The sequence below is a fragment of the Macaca fascicularis genome, chromosome 17, assembly GCF_037993035.2.
Source record: "Macaca fascicularis isolate 582-1 chromosome 17, T2T-MFA8v1.1".
NCBI lineage: Eukaryota > Metazoa > Chordata > Mammalia > Primates > Cercopithecidae > Macaca > Macaca fascicularis.
Window position 1 is genome coordinate 92,549,130 of NC_088391.1, and position 19,882 is coordinate 92,569,011.

A 19,882-nucleotide genomic window follows, 5' to 3' on the forward strand; every position below is an offset into this window, starting at 1 on the left:
GTATCTGTACCTGCAAGAAGAGCAGGGACCACTTTGTCCATGGTGCTTGGTTTTGTATCCCCTATTGCCTAGCACAATGCTCTGTTCATAACAGATACTCAGTAACTCTTTGCTAGGCAAATAGTTGACTCAGAGAGACCCTGTTGTAAGGCAATGCACTTATCAGGAAAAGGAATAAAGGGTTGAGTGGAAACTGAAATGGAAGAAATTGAAATGGAGTATCATGCAATCTAATGGTATGTTGGTGGCAAGCAAGTAAACAGGTGTACATCCTGTTATATAGATGTCACAAATAGAATGTTGCATGTACACCAAAAGATAAACATCTTAAAAACCAGGAACCAATGTCAGGAACCAAACCAGAAAAAATGTGCCAAACATGAATCCAAGCTGATGTCAACTTTTATGCAATAATAGAGAGACACTATAACTTCCACTTATATCTGTTGTTATTAGTAAGCAGAGAGGTATACAGATAAAGTAATATAGTGCCAAATGCCATTTGTATGAAAGTTAACCTTTTGTTTTGTTAGTAAGCAATAGGAGAACAATCAATAAATACTGCCAGCAGTGGTAATGTGACTAGCCTTGCAAATTGGTCTGAGTGCCATGGTGTGTGCAATGAAGAATAGCACTAAGACTCCATACTGATAAAAATGCAAATGAAGAAGTATTTTCTATCAAGAAAGGGTGGTATAATTCCATTTTAAATTATTGCAAGATTTCTTTCCCTCAAGTCCATCTCCTATGCTACATTCAATTTATTGTGTTCAGCTAGAACTCTGTTGTAAGTTCTTTTAAACAATTACATGCCAAATTGACTATGCATAAAGAAAAATGTGTTGGATGGGAAATGAGATCCTATGGTTTACACATTTCTTTCTTAAAACTCTCTGCTTCAGCTGGTAATTTCCTCGTCCTCTCCTCTCACTCCCTCCCTGTGGTTGCTTCACAGGCCACGGCACATGTTCCTGTGGTCGCTGCATTTGTGAGAGAGGATGGTTTGGAAAGCTCTGCCAACATCCACGGAAGTGTAACATGACGGAAGAACAAAGCAAGAATCTGTGTGAATCAGCAGATGGCATATTGTGCTCGGGGAAGGGTGAGTATCTCTGCTGGAGCCTGGACTCGATTCCTGTTCTGACACATGATTTTTAGAACAGCATGTAGCAACTGTCTTTCCCAGACTGAACTTTGCATGAAAGCAAACCACTATGTCCTCTGCTGTACCCAACTTGAAGCTTGAAGATTAACCAAATGAAGTTTTGGATCTAAGAAAATGAAATGCATGTGAGAAGATTCATGCAAAAATATCCTTGTATGCAAAGTTATTGCTGAATGAAATAGAATTAATACTTTTATGAAGAAATTAGGACAACAAAATATACCGGGTACTAAATGGACCCAAAAAAGGGGGAAAAAGGCAAAAGAATGATTTTTGGGCTCATGTCTGAAACAACACCGCTCAGAACTGCAGAAAAGTAACCACTAGCATCTGAGCTGCCCAAAGGTATGACTTTGGGAACTTCTGGGGCTCAATTATTTAGCTGTATGTGGATCAGGGGAGGATTAAAGGTGTGAGAAGACCAAAAGGATACTAAATATTTAGTTTAATTTGTTTAATTTTTTAAAAAGGAAAGAAAAGCTATGGGGGAGGGTAGTATCCCACAAGTCTGAGGAATTTTCTTTGACCTAAAAATCACCATTTGTTCCAAGTGAACATGTGCAGCCTGATATAAGAAAATAGGTGATTGTTCAGCTGGGCACCGTGGCTCATGCCTGTAATTCTAGCACTTTGGGAGGCCAAGGCAGGTGGATCACTTGAGGTCAGGAGTTCTAGACCAGCCTGGCCAACATGGTGAAAAATGCAAAAATCTACTCGCTAAAAAAATACAAAAAATTAGCCAGGCATTGTGGCTCACACCTATAATTACAGTTACTTGAGAGGCTGAGGCAGGGGAAGAGCTTAAACCCAGGAGGGGGAGGTTGCAGTAAGCCAAGATCGCACCACTGCACTCCAGCCTGGGTGACAGAGAAAGACTCCATCTCCAAAAAAAAAAAAAAAAAAAAAAAAAAATATATATATATATATATATATATATATACACACACACACACACACACACACATATATATATGTAATAATTAAAGAAAACAAAAGCCTGCCAAATGGTTATAACCTACAAGTTGGTTGAAGAGAAGCCACCAACCCAATAAAACATTTGCCACAGAAACATATTCAAGGAAAAAGCAAGCCTTCCCCATCTCCCATCCTACACACACACACACATATACACACACATACACACACACACAGAAAAATTGGAAGAGGTTTACCCTGAGTAAAGAATAGTAATAGATTAAATTTTGAACACCTTGATTTTGATGTTTCTGTATACTATTCTTGAAGGGACTTTAAAATCCTGCCATTGTAGTGCATATGGCATCATCTCGAAAGCCATTGTGTTCTTTGCTAGTGACTGGGAAGACAGGGAACCTGAAAGATTCTCACCACATGTCTGGGGAGCAGCGCTTCAAAGAAACTGAAGTTGTGGGGCTTCCTAGCTCTTCTCTTCAGCTCAGTATCCTCTTTACACAACAGACACACTTTTTTTTCAGACAGGGCACAGCTCTGGCTGAAGATTCATTTACTGCTGGTCAGGATGACCATGTAAATAACTTTCTGAAGAAGACAGCAAAGCAGAAGTGTACTAGAGACACTGAATCCTGTTGCCAAAGAACCACACCAGGGAGGCTGCCACACACATAAGGGAAGGAGGTCTCTGAAGCAAGATGTGCCCGCTGTCCCCTAAACAGTAGCTTTTGTTTTGCCTCGTACGCAAGACCAATGCTATCAGGTTGAAAGAGCCTTTTTGGCAAAACTTCAGACATCAAAGAGGATGGATGCTGTGACTATCTGTGGTGCCAAGAAGGGGGATGAAAATGAATGCAAACATGTTCACTTCAACAGATGACAGTGTCCTTGGTTTCCAGGAATTCTGTGTTCAACACTTGTGTTTATAATGCTCAGGCAAGGAGGCCATGCCTTCAACCTAATGCCATTACAGCAGGCAGGTGGAAAATGAGTTTAAAGCAATCGCTTTGTGCCTTGTTTGTTCTCTCATTAATTCAATCTAATTTCAAGCCCCAAACAAGTCTTCCACCAGTTCTGTTCTCAGGGGGCCTCAGCCCCTAGAAACACCTACCTTGAATTCAAGCTGTGTTGGGAGAACCAAAAAGAAAGAAAGGTTAAAAGGAAGAAAACAAGGGAAAGAATTGGGGAGAAGGAGATTAATGAAGAAAAGCAGAAAAGGAGGCAGTGATGGAATTAAACTGCAAGAGAGAAGTAGAAGGGAATAAAAGAGATGTTATCAGATTAGAAGGGAATGATCTGTGTATAAAAAGATACCAAGAATGAATAGTTTTTGAATCAGATTTATTTTTCCTCTGAGCATTGCTTCAGACATAGAGCACTTAAGTTTAGATACTTTTTGACTTGGTTTTCTGTAATAGCATTGTCATTGGGATAAGAATAGAAGCTTTTCGCAGAAGCTCCCTGCTGAATGAGGATACCCATATGTATTAAAACACTAGTGTGCTTATTTATATTTGTTTATTTTAAAAGTCAACTAGTGTTTGTGTTTATGTGTTTACTACACTCACTATTGAATCATGAACACTGTCCATAAGCGGGTCGTCCTTAAGATGCGTCCAACTGCGAGTACAGGAAGACTACACAAAGTCATACCCTCCAGGGTAACAAATAGCAGTCTTCCATTTCCTAAACTGAAGGTCATGCAACAAGAGTTGTTTCTTTTCAAGAAATAAACATTCTTATGAAAGTCATTACAGCCCTAGGAAAGATTCTCATCTTTCAGCATCGTAAATGTAGAAAATACAAAGAAAAAAATAGGATGACTAAATATTGACTTAAAGGCATTTCCTCAAAACAAAACAAAGCAAAGCCAAAGAGTCTCTCTAGCTAATACCTTTGCAAATTGTTTGCTTTGGGTGGTGGCAGTATATTCAGAGATCAATGAAGGGTTGAAAGCATATTTGTCTAAACTATTTGTTTATCCTTCAATGGATAGAGAGTTTGGGAGTCTTTAAACTCAAAAGGAAATATGAAAGCTGCCCCGAGGCTGCACATTTTGACATTCATGTTAGTGGATGGGCCTTCGGACTTTTGGCAGCAGCTGATCGTGATCTCCCTTCTTTTCTCCTATTATGGAGACATCATTGTTGGATTATCAATGAAGAAAGGGGATAAAACCAGGATCACGGAACTGTGATGTATGGTAGGCACAGAGGATAATGGGGATGCCACAGTTACTCCTGGTTCCAGTGGGGAGCACCACCCCACAACCCACCCTGCGAACCACAGGAAAAGTAACTCATGAAATAGCCTAAGGGGCTTTAACGTGGTGATGGAAAAGAAAAACTTGTTTCTGATTTTTTGACGGGGGCCATGTATTTCTTGATCAATCTCATGGACTTGTCCAAATATTCTATAACTTTTCTCAAATTTGTCAATGGAAGAAGTCCCTCACCCTGATGGTCACAAAAGATATTCAGAGTCCTTCTTTATTTGATTATGGGACAGATCTGAGCAGTGGGCACAGGATCACCATGGCGCATCACTTGGTGGCCTGTACCCACCAAAAGGCTGAAACGTGCACTTCCCATGAGCGTCAATAAAGCCATCACCTCAGGAGACGATGAAGAAATAGCGTTTTATTTCTTTACAAATTTATAGCCAAGACAATAAATCACTCCATAGAAAAAGTTAAAACAAGATACATTGTTGTGACCTTCATAACAGATGGAGTAGTTAGTACAATAGTGAAAACTGCCTGCTGGGATGTCAGGTTGCAGCATTTTGTCAGGCTTGAATGAAAAAGAAAGTCCAACATTAGTAATGGAATGGGCAACGGACAAAGGTGCCTTGCCCTCAGACTCAAATAGTTTTTGTGAATAACCTAGAGAGATGAGGTTAGTGCCGTGCCGGGTCTCCCCTAAGCTTAGCTACCTTTGCAAAGTACATGATATAATCCATTGTGGGTTGTTTTGTTCACTTGGGGATTTATTTATTTGGATCCCAGACTACACAATTTTATCTTTGCCTTGATTACTTCAAGCTAGATCCAGGTAATCACATCCAATCTTCTTACAGATGCTGTTGTGCGACAATGGCTGTAAACACGTCATTAATTGTCTCCTTAAACTCTCAGTGATACTTCTTGGGTCCCACATCACCCAAAGAAGTCCAGCATATACAGTCACTCACCCACCCGTGACCTGTCCCACATCCCCAGAAAGAGAAAGAGTGAAAGATGCTTCACAAAATCAGCCTCAGCCTCGTGTTCAAGTTGCCTCGCTCAATATGTCTGTGCAGTCAGACCTGCAGGAAGAAACAGCTTATTTTTAAACTACTGTATATGAAAGTTTTTGCAGGGAGATACATCACAGATAGGCAGATCACTAAAAAGAAGAGTGGATTGAATCAGAGTGAAGTCTTCAGTTAACTGTTTGTTTATTGCCTGTGAGGTCCAGGGCAGTTTCCTTTATTCTCTCTTCCATTCTCATCTTTGAAGGTAAAATTTCATTTATTTCCCCTTTCTATGTCCTAAGATGCCCTGAAGACACATGAGAAAATGTGACTGATTCCCCAGGGAACGAAGCCAGCAAAAATGCACAGAAGGGAGATGGGAACATTCTTAAGGGTCCTTATATTGAGAAAGAAAATGAATGGATTAGTGGTGCTATGGTGATGAACTCTCCGCCCTAAAACTCCTGCCAAGATCAGCCAGCCGTTCTCTGGCTGGGCTGGGTCTCAGGGGTGTGAGTGGGTCTTGGCCAGCTGAGTTGAACCATTTCTCCCCTCTTGATAGTCATGCAGTCTACGTCTGTCTGATGGAACCCTCTCCCTATGTGTTTCCCATTTAAGAGAGGCACAATTTGACCCCTACTATGGAAGAAAACAGTTAGAGCGTGCTACAAGGAAGGTGCTATAATAGGTCCTAATAAGTATTCACACTGTGTTATTACTATATGCTATCTAGTTCTAGTTTCACAAGCAGTAGAAGAATTTCCTACCTCTAAGATGCATTGAGCATTGACAAACAGGAAAGAATAACACAGCTGGGAAAATGCTGACCTAGAAAAGCTACTGTTTCATGACACATACAAAATCAATCCTCATTTTTTATTCTAAGTATTTCAGCGACTAGTAGACTTTCAGAACTGGAATTTACTCATCAAATGCTCTATCCATATATGCCATATTAACTTTAGCTGAGCTTACCAGTTTTCTGAAAACGCTTTACTAGGGCATGAAGCTAAGCATTCCAGAAGCAAGAGCAGTGATTAGAATAGTTCCAGGGCCAGAGGATAAGTTTGAAGATGAAATATAAGATCTTTTCATGAATTGTGACATATATAAAATGATATCCTTGGTGTATATATGAATATTATGGGCATATAAAATCAGACACTACTTTAGAAACAAAACAGTCAAATATTTCAAATAATCTTTCTCCACTCATGTAAATAAAACACTAAGTATTGTGCCTTCTGAGGAAACGACTCTGATAGTCAATGAAGTACTCCATGTGGTCTTTGTTGGCAGATGTATCACTATCCATTTGTTAAGCAGTAGAGTGCTGCACATTTTTATGCCTAGAAATGTGAAATAAAGTCTTTAAAATTAGGATAAAGAAATCTCTAAAATCAGAAAATTCCTCACCTTGATGAGATCACAAGGGAACCAGCATCCCTTGCAGACTGACCTGGGAGGAGCACCTTCCTGGGTCCTGAGAAACCACCGGGATGTCAGTCAGTTATTAAAACTGAGAAAATGTGTATATTTTGCTCAAGAGCATGCAAGTCAACCTGGACCCTCAGGAAAACAAGTCAAGACTAAATAGAATTATGCCATAGCTACTCAAGAAGTTAAAAATAAATGAAAACACAATTGTCACAATATAAATAATTCTGACTGCACTCTTACCTTGAGAAGTGTGTCAAGAAATGGCAAACATTTAATTTGGATTTTGGGGAGTTTTGCAGCTAAAATGCATATACCAGTTTCCCTGATATGAAATATCACGTAGTTGAGACACATGAACCTGAATCCTTTCATGATATCTGTGATGACCGCAACTCCTTTTCCATAATCACTTTAATCACCTAGGCTGTTAACTCATTTTTAATCACTGTGTTTTAAAAGAAGCACTAATGATTGATTCTTGTCCCTTTTAAATGTGTTTTGAACTTACCAATTCTACAGTTTTGTTAAATATGTCAAAATACTTTTTTCAACTGCACAATCTTTCAACATGACTTTTGACTTTAAAAATTACTGATAGCCACCTTTTAGTAAAGGAAAGTCATGTTTGGAAAGAACAACCAACCCAAGGAAATAGAAGGAAAAGGACGTCCTTTTTATTTGTTTCTTTTTCATTGTAAAGTCTTTCCTGTTGTCGTCGAGGCAGTTTTTCCATGTGAGGGTTTTTAGCCTGTCATGGAAAGCTGTTTAAACTGAGAGAACTTACTTCTGTGTTGGATGCCCTTCATCTTACTTATTTTCTTTTATTTTAAATATATCTTTAATAAAATTTTTTACTCAGTAAATAAAGATATTTTAAATAACCAAAGAGGAAGTGTTTTAATTAGGTAGGAGGAGAAATGGGTGGAGGGAAAAAGAGTTGAATCCAGAGTCTCATAAAAGATGAACTTTGGGAGTAATTTGAGCTATCCTAGATGATGACAGTCCTGAGGATACGGTCTCACGAGGCAAATGTACTGAGTGATTGTGTGCACTTTTAGCACTTTAATTAGCCACCCAATATGCAGGTGTGCTCCTGCTCCGAGAAAATCATGTAAACGAAAATCCAAAATCATAAGCACAATACTTTAGTAGTTGTTTTCATTAGAAATGCAACCTAATTTAATACAATTCCCTATTCAATTCCTTTAAAGAAGAGGCACTTTAAAAATATGATTCAATTCAGGGGGAAAAATCTATTTTTGAATACTTTTTTGGAAGACCATCTATAAGAATCAACCCCATCCTGCTCTCATTGACATTTCAACCAGACTGGGCCATGGGACATTTGCTCAAGGCTAATTGCAACTGTCTAGATCCATAATGAAGGCTTTCCTGGGTGACCTTTATGAATTACAGTAAGTAAAGCTCCCCTCTGAGAAACCAGCCATTCAATAAACTTTTACCTTTGGATGATGGGTTATTAGAAGCCTGTTGTCAGTGTGTCAACGAGATTGTATTTGAGATGGAAACCTTTAGTTATACAGTGATGGCGAGTAATAGCATTTGTAATTTCAGGTTCTTGTCATTGTGGGAAGTGCATTTGTTCTGCTGAAGAATGGTATATTTCTGGGGAATTCTGTGACTGTGATGACAGAGACTGCGACAAACATGATGGTCTCATTTGTACAGGTGCAGTATTAACCTTTTCTAATTGCTCTATGCCACAGTTTGTTACAGAGCTAAGGGACACTCATCATGCAATGCTTTAGGTGGCCGGACCAACAGGGCCAACTGTGAATATGGCATATCTACCAAAGGCAAAGTGGACATTTGGGAAAAAGCCCTCACATTATTCCTGGGCGTAGAAGAATACAAGACAATGAAGCTAAATTTTGTGATTATTTGGAATACTTCCACAAAGTAACCTCCCCACCTCAAACTCACATGTATCTAGTTATATATTGAACACAGAAAAGAATTTTCTTGGCACATTTTACTTTGAACATGGTATAGGGAATGGAATATTCTTTTAAACAGAATCTGAGTACCACTAGTTGATGTGTTGGTTGCTTTTAGGGAACTGGATGTGTGTATTGGGGAGAGGTATAAAGAGGGCTCAGCCGTGTCATAGCCACTGCTATCCTAATTTATTGAGTCCCCCATAATTAATTATAAATTCATTTGTTTTGCCAAGTTACAGAGGAAACAGAGACATGTATACTTGTCCTCCTCAGCTCTAGCTGAAGGTAAAAGATGACTCTGAGCGTCATTAAGTTAGACCCTTGCTTTCTGCCCATCCTTACTACATAAGACTCTCTTTGCTGATTACTTGGCCTGCCTCATGTTATGTCAAAGAGCTTTATGTTTTTCAGTATTTATTCATGAGTCAGACATAACTTGCTCTATAAGGGAAACAAAATATGTCACCTAAAAGCCTAGCTGGAGTGATACACGATGGTTACTATCTGGTCGGTAAAGGGTGGCACCAAATAAATGCCACTAATTGTTTGAAAGATTAGATGTCTCACAGCTGCTTAATAAAATGTAGTAATAACATCATTGCACAGTAAGAGAATCTACCAAGGATGAATGAAATGATTTCATTGTGGACACTTGTGATTTATAATAGCATGTTTAAATTTGGCACGTTTTGATCATGATCATGATACCCATGTGTATTTTATTGCAGGGAATGGAATCTGTAGCTGTGGAAACTGTGAATGCTGGGATGGATGGAATGGAAATGCATGTGAAATCTGGCTTGGCTCAGAATATCCTTAACAATTACACGAGAGAGGTCTGGATTCTTGTTTTTTCTAGGCCATTAGAACATTTAAATGCAAAGAAAATCCTGTATAATCACCACTAGGACAGGTTAAAAAGACCATTGTATATTTTTCTATTCTGAATTACGAAGGAAATCTGAGTACCTATTAGAAACGAGTTATGCAAATTCAGATGCAAATAACACTAGAAAAAAATGTTTCTTCCATAATTAACATAAGTGGTTCCTAACGAGAGCAATTTTTCCACCCAAAAGACATTTGGCAACATCTACAGACAACTTTGATTGTCACACTGGGTGGGGTGGGGAAGTATGTCGTAGGCATTTGGTGGGTAGAGGCCAGGGATGCTGCTCAGCATCCTGCAGTGCACAGGACAGCCCCCAAACAAGGAGTTAGCCAGCCCCATGTGTCAGTGGCGCCCAAATTGAGAAACATTGAATTATATGGCTATTAGAAATCCACATTCTTACACAATAAAGACCATATTAGAATCTAAGGAAAACATGCATATTCACGTTAATCAATCGATCAGATTTTTCCAGAATTCCATATCAGTCAACATTTTAATATGGGGACAATGAAGACACACAGGAAGTAGAATATCAGATTGGGGCTGGATCAAGGGCAAAAACTGGTCATTAAGTCATTTGACATTAAATCATTTAGCCACTAAGTCATTTAGCCACTAAGTCATTTGTCTACTCTCACTTTAAACTCATCAAAGAAGATTCTCTTAAAGAAAAAAATTATGAAAAATGTACAATTTAACATTTTAAATAAATAGTGACAGAAGTTGTTTATACTCTGTGTCAGTATATATTTACCTGCTGATAATTTATTTAAAAATGAATTGTTATTTAGGGAGATCTATTTTAGATTTCTAGAAATAACACATTTTAAAAACTGGGCAGGGGTTATATGTACAAGAAATCTGACTTTTTATTTTAATTTATTCCATGGTAATGTGGCCTTTTAAAAAGACAATATTGAGTTACATATATAATGGGCCTGAAGTATGCATCCATTTCCCTTAAAATACTTTCTTTTTTCTAAGGATAACTTACTGGAAACCTGAGGTCATGCAAAGAATTCAAGAAGAGAAATACTGTGATAAAATGGCACCAATCTCAGAAGCTCACAAAGGACCAAAAAAAAAAATCTAGAAATGGCTTAAGTAGAAATTACAAATATTCACTCAGTGATAGGAACAAAATGTTTATTTTCTTTATGGTGAAACTTTGCTTTGTATGAAATTCACATTGAATTATGAAAGTGTACAATAATTGGGACTTCCCTTACATATTTACAGGTAAATCTACTTATACACATTAGTTTAGGCAACCTGTAATTGTTTAGAGCTAAAAAAACCACTTTTTTTCTAAAGGTGAATTATTTTGTAAAATCCTAGAATAATGTAGCAAAATCATTTCCGTATTACTTTAAAATGAAAATTTTTACTTGGAAATTTTATTTTAATGATGTAAATATTCTAGAGTCATGGCTTAATCTTTATAAGTCAAATTTCCAAAAATAAGGAAAATATGCATCCACTGAGTTACTTAAAAATTTAATATTGAAAATTATTTTAAGAGAACATTTAACTGATGCTGAGTTTTATAGTCCTAACAATGTTCTCATAATGTAATAGATTTATAAAATTGTTATCTCTATCCTGAGATTAAGGAGTACAACCATATTGTAGTTCTCTTATTATGTAAATTGATATATCTTTTTTGTAAAATGAGGGAAATATAAGTAGTCAATAAATAATGTAGGTTATATTCTTTCCTCTTCACTACCTAAACATTTTAAGCTGCAAACAACCTATTATTGTTTTGTAGCAATTTTGATGACGTATTTGCTGATGCACAGACATTGGAATTCATTATATTATCTAGCTATCGTAATACAAATGACCTTTGGATTTCCCTACCACAGCGGTTATCCTCCCATCAAGGACCGGAAAGTTAAACTTTATGGACCACATACATCCCTGTCTTATATTCTTCTTTGTTGGTTTCTGTTTAATACTTTAAAGCTGTAAAAAAATAAAAATTCCTTCTGAGCTCCCAGGCCGTACAAAAACAAATTAAGGGTGGATTTGGCTAGCAGCTGGGCAGTACTTTGTCAGCCTCAGCGCCACTGGAACTGTCCTTGATTCTCTACGGCTCATCAGAAAACCTCAGGTGTGTCTTATTTTTCTTATAATCCTCTGTATGTTATTATCCTTTTTATTAACAACAACAACTACAACAAAAGTGCTGCTCTTTTTCATAGTCTCATGTAAGAGTGTCAAAAATGTCCTCAGCATTTGTTTTTTCAGAAAAAGAATTTAGATATTGGAGAAATTATCATACCATAAAGTTCAAAATGTGACTCATCTAAAATTTAGGACAAAGATGAAAATAGGCCAGGCATGGTGGCTCATGCCTGTAATCCCAGCACTTTGGGAGGCCAAGGTAGGTGTGTCATGAGGTCAGGAGTTCAAGACCAGCCTGGCCAAGATGGTGAAACTCCATCTCTACTAAAAGTTCAAAGATGAAAATATAGTCAGCTCTGTTCTAGTGTTCATTTAGTTGGAAACCATAGTACTGGAACTGTATTATAGCATAAGTTTCATGGTACCTAAACTCTAAGGAATGCTTTTTCTTTGAAAATAGAAATATTTTATTTTTACTTATTTCTATCCCCTATGTTTCTTTGTGTGTATGTGTGTGTGTGTGTGTATGTATGTGTGGTTTTGATGCCAGCAATGCAAACACCAATATATCTGTTAAGAAGTGATTGAATTTAGATTGGAAAAAATAAAATAGTTACATGTAAAGACATAGACTCTTTCCTTTTTAAATATGATTTTGTACTTTTTCAACTCTACGATAGAAAATCCCTCCTAAAAACAAGCAGGGCAAGAACAAACTTGTAATGGGTGAGAGAAAAGAAGCAAATCTCATTGGCTTTTTCCTGTTTTTAGGAAGCTGCTGTGGGATTAATGTCAATTGGAAGAGATGCAACAAGTTTAGAGAAGGTGTTGGCAGTAACCCTGCTTGTTTGGCAAATCATCACTGAGGTATTCTACCCAATTACTTTTTCAAAAAAGTCAACTAAAGTGCTAAGTCATGAGAGGAGAGCCATTATACCCATTGTCTTTCTGGGCTCCTTGAGTTTATCTGGATTCCAACAGCACTTTGGAAGTACTGCCCTCCAGTACTTCAAATGCAAATACAATCTCTGCCAGTAGATATTGGAATTAGACTTAGTGAAAACCAAGACAAAAAAAAAAAAAAAACTAAAATATAACTCAGGCTTAGTTTGCAGACTCAACTGTCAACACTTTGAAACCCTACTCCGTATTCAAGAGAGTGAAAGGCCCTATGTGCCACATTGTAGGCTAAGAAACCTAAGCTATGACTCCTATTTCCCTCAAAGTAAGACAATGTACATCCTGGATTTTGATATGCCTGCATTTTGGAAAAAAAATATTGAGGATTTAGCCCAATCGCTTTCCCTCGATATAGCCTTGTTCTGAACTAAAATGGAAAAAAAAATTTCAATTATTTTTTCATCTTCGTCTCAACTGAATGTTAGTCAATGTGGTCTCTTCTTGATTATGTATCAAATGTTAATGATCTATATGATATTAGGGGGATAATTTTAAATGAAGTGATACATGTCTAACTTAAAGAATAAGAAGTTTTTGGTTTTTGCTTTTAAAGACAACCAAATCTGATATTGTTTATCCTGATAAAAATAACTTTTAGTGCTTAAAGCATTAAGCAAGTGGCTAGGTATGATAAAGAATCTCCGCTTGCTCCCCAAGAGGCAAACTATTAGAAGAACTGGAGCAGGAGTCCTTTGGACCCATTGTGTATCTCTTTAAGCCACTCCTACCCAAAAACATTCAGGACAAGCAAACATTTAAGCAGGAATCTCCAAATTCTTCAGGATTTGTAATGAAATAATGCTCAGTTCCATTTTGCTCTTTACATAGGGTGGAGAATTTGCATGTCTTCTCTAATTTTTCCAAGTAAAGTGGTAGCAAAATGTTTTAAAAAGCAATCTTATATTAGAAAACAAAAATGTTGTCACTTGAAATATCAAAACAATTGACATTTCCGAGCATTGTTGAGGGACTGGCAAAGCAATCAGCGACTATAACAAATCAGTAGAAATAACCCTCCCACACCAGATATGCATGCAGAAGGAATGGAGTATTATAGAGACTTGATACAATGGACATATGCACATGGAGGTACATAACACACGGTCTTTAAATACAAATGAATTCCATCAGATTTACTATACGGAACATCAGTAGTGACAGATTGCACTTACTTAATAACAGCAAACTTAATTTCTGAGGGGAAAAAATGGTGAAGTCTTATCCCAAACAAATAGCAAGAGAGGTATCATCAAAGAGCTAAAATTTTCTTTGGCATGGTAAAGGGGGAAATTGAGTTTACCAACTTATTTACATGACATTTCTCTATATTGGTGGGTAATGCAATGCCATTTTGTTACATAAAGTTGTTTGATGTTTTTGAATATGCCTTCATATAAATATTTTATTCAATATGTTGTATTTGTGAATACAACAAATGATATTAAACACAGAAACTGTACAATGCAGACAAACTCTTTGTATGCAAATTAGCAATACATACCAACAGTTCTTGATACACAGGTACCTACTACATGCAGCTCATCAGTGCTGTCCTCTTCCCATGCAACAGGTGAGACCAGACACAAAGTAAATGACCTAACTCAATTACAAATAACAAGGACCCCTCTGCAATATGTCTACACATATATTAGAAGAAAGTATTTGACATCCTTCATAGGGATAAATGCCCTTATAGACACCCCATATATAAAACACAACAGAGATACACATTTACATAAATCTCAGTCATTTACAAAAATAAATCTTATCTTAATTTAAACCAATAAACAGACTTGCAGGGGACAAAGAAACCAGCAAGTAGGGCTGATTATCAGTCACAAAAACAGCTGGGGCTGTTTGTTGTGTGTGTGTGCGCGCGCGCGCGTGTGTGTATGTGTGTGTGATGTGTTGCTATAAGTAGTGTCTATAAGCCCATTTGATTGGATTACAAGTTTATTACTCATAGTTGGCCACATATTATGGGATATATGTTTTCTGAAAATAATTGGTTAATGGAAGTTATTTTAACTGATCCTGTTAAAAAACAATAGGCTTCAAAATGACATAACACCAAATCAAAAATGACCAAAGGAATCATTTTGTTATATTTGTAATTTAGCATCATTGACAATAAATCTACTCAAACATTCTGCTAACTTTTTATTTATTCAAGTAGAATCCAATATGAAAATGAAATAAGCATAAACAGTTAAATTTATACTAAACCTTTAATCAGCTAAGCAGGCCAGAATTTTTTAATGCTGGGCAAGGGCTGTCATGAAGATTTATGAAAGCAGTGACAAAATAATTTCCCAATAAATACAGTGCAGATGGGGAAAATGATGACTGGGTCATCCTCCCACATAGAAAGAATAACAAGAGGCCAGTACATTGATCCCACATATAATTTTCAATAAATGAGGTTCAGTTTGGTCTCAATGAACTCTTCTGAGAAGAAAACATTGAATTTTATTAGGTGTACACAGAGTTAACAAATATATTCCCAAACAGTTTAGTATGAACCCCTTTAGATCCAGTATTGAACATTTTGCATGGAATCTTCACTGTGTAGTCAACTGTTCCTGGCCTTTCTTGGTAGTTGTCTTCCCTAAGCTCAGAGTTGAAACAAACAGTATTAAATTAAAAAGGAAATTAAGAATGCAAAATAAAACAAAAAGAAAGAAATAAATGGAATGGACCAAAATCCTGATGGATGGATGTGTTGGTTTGCCTTTATTTTCATCTAGGATAATTCAACAGACTGTATTCTGAGATCATGGCAAGGCACCTCTAACCCAGCCACTGGGCAACAGGAGTCCCAAATGCTGAGTTAGAGGCATGTACTGGTGAAATACACAGTACCGGACTCAGCATGCTGAGCTAAAAAAAATATTTTTCCTAATATGTCCAGTTTAAAAACTTGTCATTAAACACCAAAAATATTAAAGTCTAATTTATAACTAACGTTTGCATTGCTGCTGCAGGAAAGAACACAACAGCCGTCTTGCCCATGCTCTGCTGAGTATGAGGGGAACGCAGCCAGAAACGGGGATGGCGTTAAGTTTGGTTCATTAAAAACAGGACGGAGTATATCTGAAATGGATTTAGGTAGCGCAATTCTTGTAGGTTGTAATTATTGGTTTTCCTTTTTTTTTGTTTTTTTTCCAAATAATGAGAATTAATAGATGAAAAATGAACCTTAATCAGGCCTACAAGGCCTACAGAAATCTTTGGACCCACTTTCTCAAAAACCAGTGGGTCTTGCTCGCTGGGCAAGGCAAATGTTACCATTACCAGTAAGCTTGTGATATGTATAAAACACACACACACAAAGAAACTAGAGGGGGATGTCAAACACATATCATAGAGAGCTTCCCTGGATTGTGTTTGAGCCATTTTCCCACCCAGGCAATGCCGACCTTGGGAGCACAGTATCTGCTACTGAACAGAGCGTATATGTGTGTTTAATCCATAGCGTGCGCCAGAGACAACAATCTTAATCTTTATAGATGCAATTTGTAATAATAGGTTTAGAAGGCTTCCTGATTCCCTGATTGCTCTCCGACCTAAGCCAACGGCAACATTTAAGATTTAGAGGAACAAAATCCCTGCAAAAGGTCACAGACAGTGGAGCGAGCAGCCCTGTAAAAATGGGAAGAAGAGAAATCCATAATAGCACAGGTTTACAGCGTCTAACTAGAAATTACTCAGTATTATTTGTGTGCTACAAAATTGAACTTAAACACATAGATTTCGCTGAAACAGGACTCAAAAAGGATTATGGGTAGCTGTCAGCAGGCAAGGTATCGAGTGTACTTGTGAAGTATGTCATTCACATGAAGTGTCACAGTCACAGAAAAGATATTAAAAAGGCATTCCATATCTGGTAGGGCATTCCATGGTCTGAGTTTAGCTGGTTATCCAGGTGTCTTCTTGTTGTGGGGGGCGCAACAGGTTGAGATTTATCCACTTGCAACAGAGAAGTTCGGAGACAGCAAAGAGTAAGCATTAGCTTACTTCCTGCTGCTCTTCAGCCACGGAGCAGGAATGTCTGGTGAGGATAAATCACTCAACTGTGCTCAGGACGAATAAGTCACAACACCTGTGAGGATCTGGCTATGTTGTCTTACTCTTGTTGACTGGTTTGCCTCCATTCATTATTGCAGATGCACTTGTGCTTTTACTTGGCGTCACCCCAGGCTTCGGGACCGTTTCCCCAACATCATGCAAAGATGGTTCTCGGTACATGGCAACTAGTGATGGGAAGAAAGGAGGAGGAAAAGCAAACATTGCTTGGTTAGGTGTGAGAATGGTCCATCCATACATGCACAGACCACTGCGGTTTGCCCATTTCTGTTTTCCCTGAAGTAAAGCAATTCCATTGAGAAGGAATTCCTGTGGTAAAGCAATCATTTCCAGCCCGCAGAGGACATTACTCCCTTCACATTCTCTGGTCTGCATACCTAAAACATGTACACGAGTGTGGATGGATTTCTGAGTAGGACAGAAGGTTTAAATGGCAGCTATGGCTTCTTTGTGGGTCCATGATGTAAAACACACACACACACACACTCTATAGGAAAATGACAGGCATTTAACTTAATTCTCAAAAAAGAAAACTCAGATTTCCCTTCCACTGCACACTAATGTCAACACCTGAACTTCTCATTCACTTCAATCAATCTTTGCGAGCTGCGGTATTTACATCCTAGAACATTAAATTACTTTCTCTCATGTGGTTCAAAAGCAACATAGTCATACTAGTGTCAACTTCAAAGCTACACAAAATAATAACAAGTAACTCTCTTCCCATAAGCCAGAGCCTTCAGGAGATTATCATTTCAATGTTCATTTCCTACAATCATGGAAAGAGACCCTTGAGCAGCCGAAGGCAACACCTCATTTTCTGCTACGTTATTAAAAATCTAATAATTGACATATAGGGGCAGAAACAGAATGGCAAGATAGCAACTGAAACTACCTGAATAAAATCTGAGGAATTATCTAAATAGTGTCTGGTGACGTAATCACAGTAGTTCATGTGGCTTTTTAGAAAATGATTTTTGGAAGTCCCGGGAAAGGACATATAAGAGTGACTAATGCTTGGGGAAAACTAGGGATTAAAGTCATCTGCCATCAGGAATACAAGTGCATTCGAGCTGCCCAAACTGCTTTTCAGGTTTTGGAAAGTTTAAGGTATTTTACAAAGAGCTCTTAGGTTTAGTTAAGATGAACTACCATATGCATTCTCTATGTTCAAGGGGGTAGAATGTGGCCATTAGTATCAATGCGGCACGTGAGTTTTCATCAGCACACATACTTGAAACTGCAAATATACACAAGGCTTCTATTAAATGACTTGCTAAGGTAGCAAAAGGAACTAATGCGTATTCTGAAAGCACATTCCAATCCCTCACTCCTACTATTAATTAAATTAGGAGAAAAAGCATGAAGCATTGACCTTGATTTTCTATGTAGTGAAGTTGTATCAAAGATATGAACGCCCTAGAGTACCAATAATCAACCAGATACTTAATTTGTCCTAACATTTCCAATAACATAATTTATATTCGGTATGGGTTTTGAAAGTTTGGAATTAATTTTCCTCTATCAAGTAAACAACGTGATAACCTCTGTCATAGTACCTACCCCCTTAACTCTTTTTAGAGTACTTCTAATTTTTTGAAATGAAAACTGTTGTTTCTCTCTTTCTCATATATATATATATATATATACATATATATATATATATATACATATATATATATATATATATACACACACACACACACACACAAAACACTCATATACACATAACAAACACATGAGTGAAATACCCAATACCATTCTATACTACATCATTATTGTCTCAGATATTTTCTATGGGATATGCAAAATAACTGGTTCCCAAATTTTACCTCGGTTAAATGACATAACAGCTCTTTTGGGTTTTGTTACATTTATGCAGCTAAAAGGTAAGGTTCTAAAAATCTAGTCAATTCTTAACTGTTAACAAAACATAAAATGAGTGAAAAGAGATAAAGCAAGGTGGCAAATAAACCATGGTCTTGTTAGAGCATCTGTGGCCTTATTTTTACATTTTTTATTTGCATTTAAATATTGGTGAGTCCAATGTTATCAAAATTTATTTAAAACAATGAAAGTGTATCATTGATGTGTTTTTTGGGAGGTACAGGGAAATCCTCTAACTTCTTTCTATTCTAATCATCCTTATGATCCACTATATACTGAGATAATTCACTCATATTACAGACTATGGAATAATTTGTCTTTTCCTACATAGGCCCTGGTGGCTGTTTCGGTTTCAATAAATTGTTCTACAGAAAAATATAATTAAGAGTGACAGTAAGTCAACATCATTGAAATTATAAAAGTAGTATTAGCCAACAAGAGTGATTTTCTGAATTTAGGCAAACTGAAACTTAATTATACACTCACAGATAATGAAGAATTGACTGTTCAAATTTTTTAATTTTTTTATTTCAATATAGAGAATATGCATTATGAAAACAATATGCATTTTCTCTTGATGGCTAAGTCTTTCCTGTAGGAATAAAACACAAAAAGAAAAATGAGCTGTCCAAGCTAGCTTAAAATATTTATTGAGTTATTGTAGATCTGATCTTCTGCAAAAGAGTAAACAAAAGTACTTGAATAGAAAACACATGTGAATAGCCTAAAATCAAATATTTTTGTAATTCTCAAATGTTACATAGATAAAAGTAAATGACACTTTTGGCAGAATAATTAATGAGAGAGGTGCAGATGTTGTTGATTAATTAAAAAAACTTTGTAGCCTGCTCTTTGGGTATCTGATTGAAGTAAATGTGAAGTTTCTATTCATTTGGCATGGATGACCAGATATATCCCTTCCTGTACACAAATGAATGTGGATAAATTATTTTAGTAAAAGAAGTAATGCTACAACTGTATACAGTGAAGAATTACGCAGTTTGAAAGCAGATGTTTAACATCAGCAAGTTTTTTAAGAGTCAAGCTATTATCTCTTAATTTTCTGTAATTACAATAATTCACAAGTAAGTAATTACTTTCACCTAGATATTATCAAAATGGAAAACACTTTTGATTCCACACTCAAAACTTATTTTTTTCTAATATACGTATTATCTTTTTCTAATACACTTA

General features: G+C 36.9%; 2 protein-coding genes across 3 annotated transcripts in view; one reads left to right on the top strand and one right to left on the bottom strand.

Moving 5' to 3' along the window:
• Nucleotides 1–12,379, top strand: part of ITGBL1 (integrin subunit beta like 1) — a 244,353-nt gene extending 231,974 nt beyond the window's left edge. The window contains exons 9-12 of the mRNA XM_005586184.4: nt 956–1,102; nt 8,345–8,458; nt 9,459–9,566; nt 10,610–12,379. Coding sequence (XP_005586241.3) covers nt 956–1,102; nt 8,345–8,458; nt 9,459–9,550 — 353 coding nt within the window. The 3' untranslated portion in view covers nt 9,551–9,566; nt 10,610–12,379. The remainder of the gene's footprint in view (nt 1–955; nt 1,103–8,344; nt 8,459–9,458; nt 9,567–10,609) is intronic.
• Nucleotides 12,380–14,792: 2,413 nt separating this feature from the next.
• The window catches only part of FGF14 (fibroblast growth factor 14), a 670,777-nt gene continuing 665,687 nt past the window's right edge, over nt 14,793–19,882 (bottom strand). For both annotated transcript variants that reach the window (XM_015439490.4, XM_005586188.5), the window contains exon 5: nt 14,793–16,968. In XM_015439490.4, the coding sequence (XP_015294976.1) occupies nt 16,832–16,968 (137 nt within the window). In that variant the 3' untranslated portion in view covers nt 14,793–16,831. The remainder of the gene's footprint in view (nt 16,969–19,882) is intronic.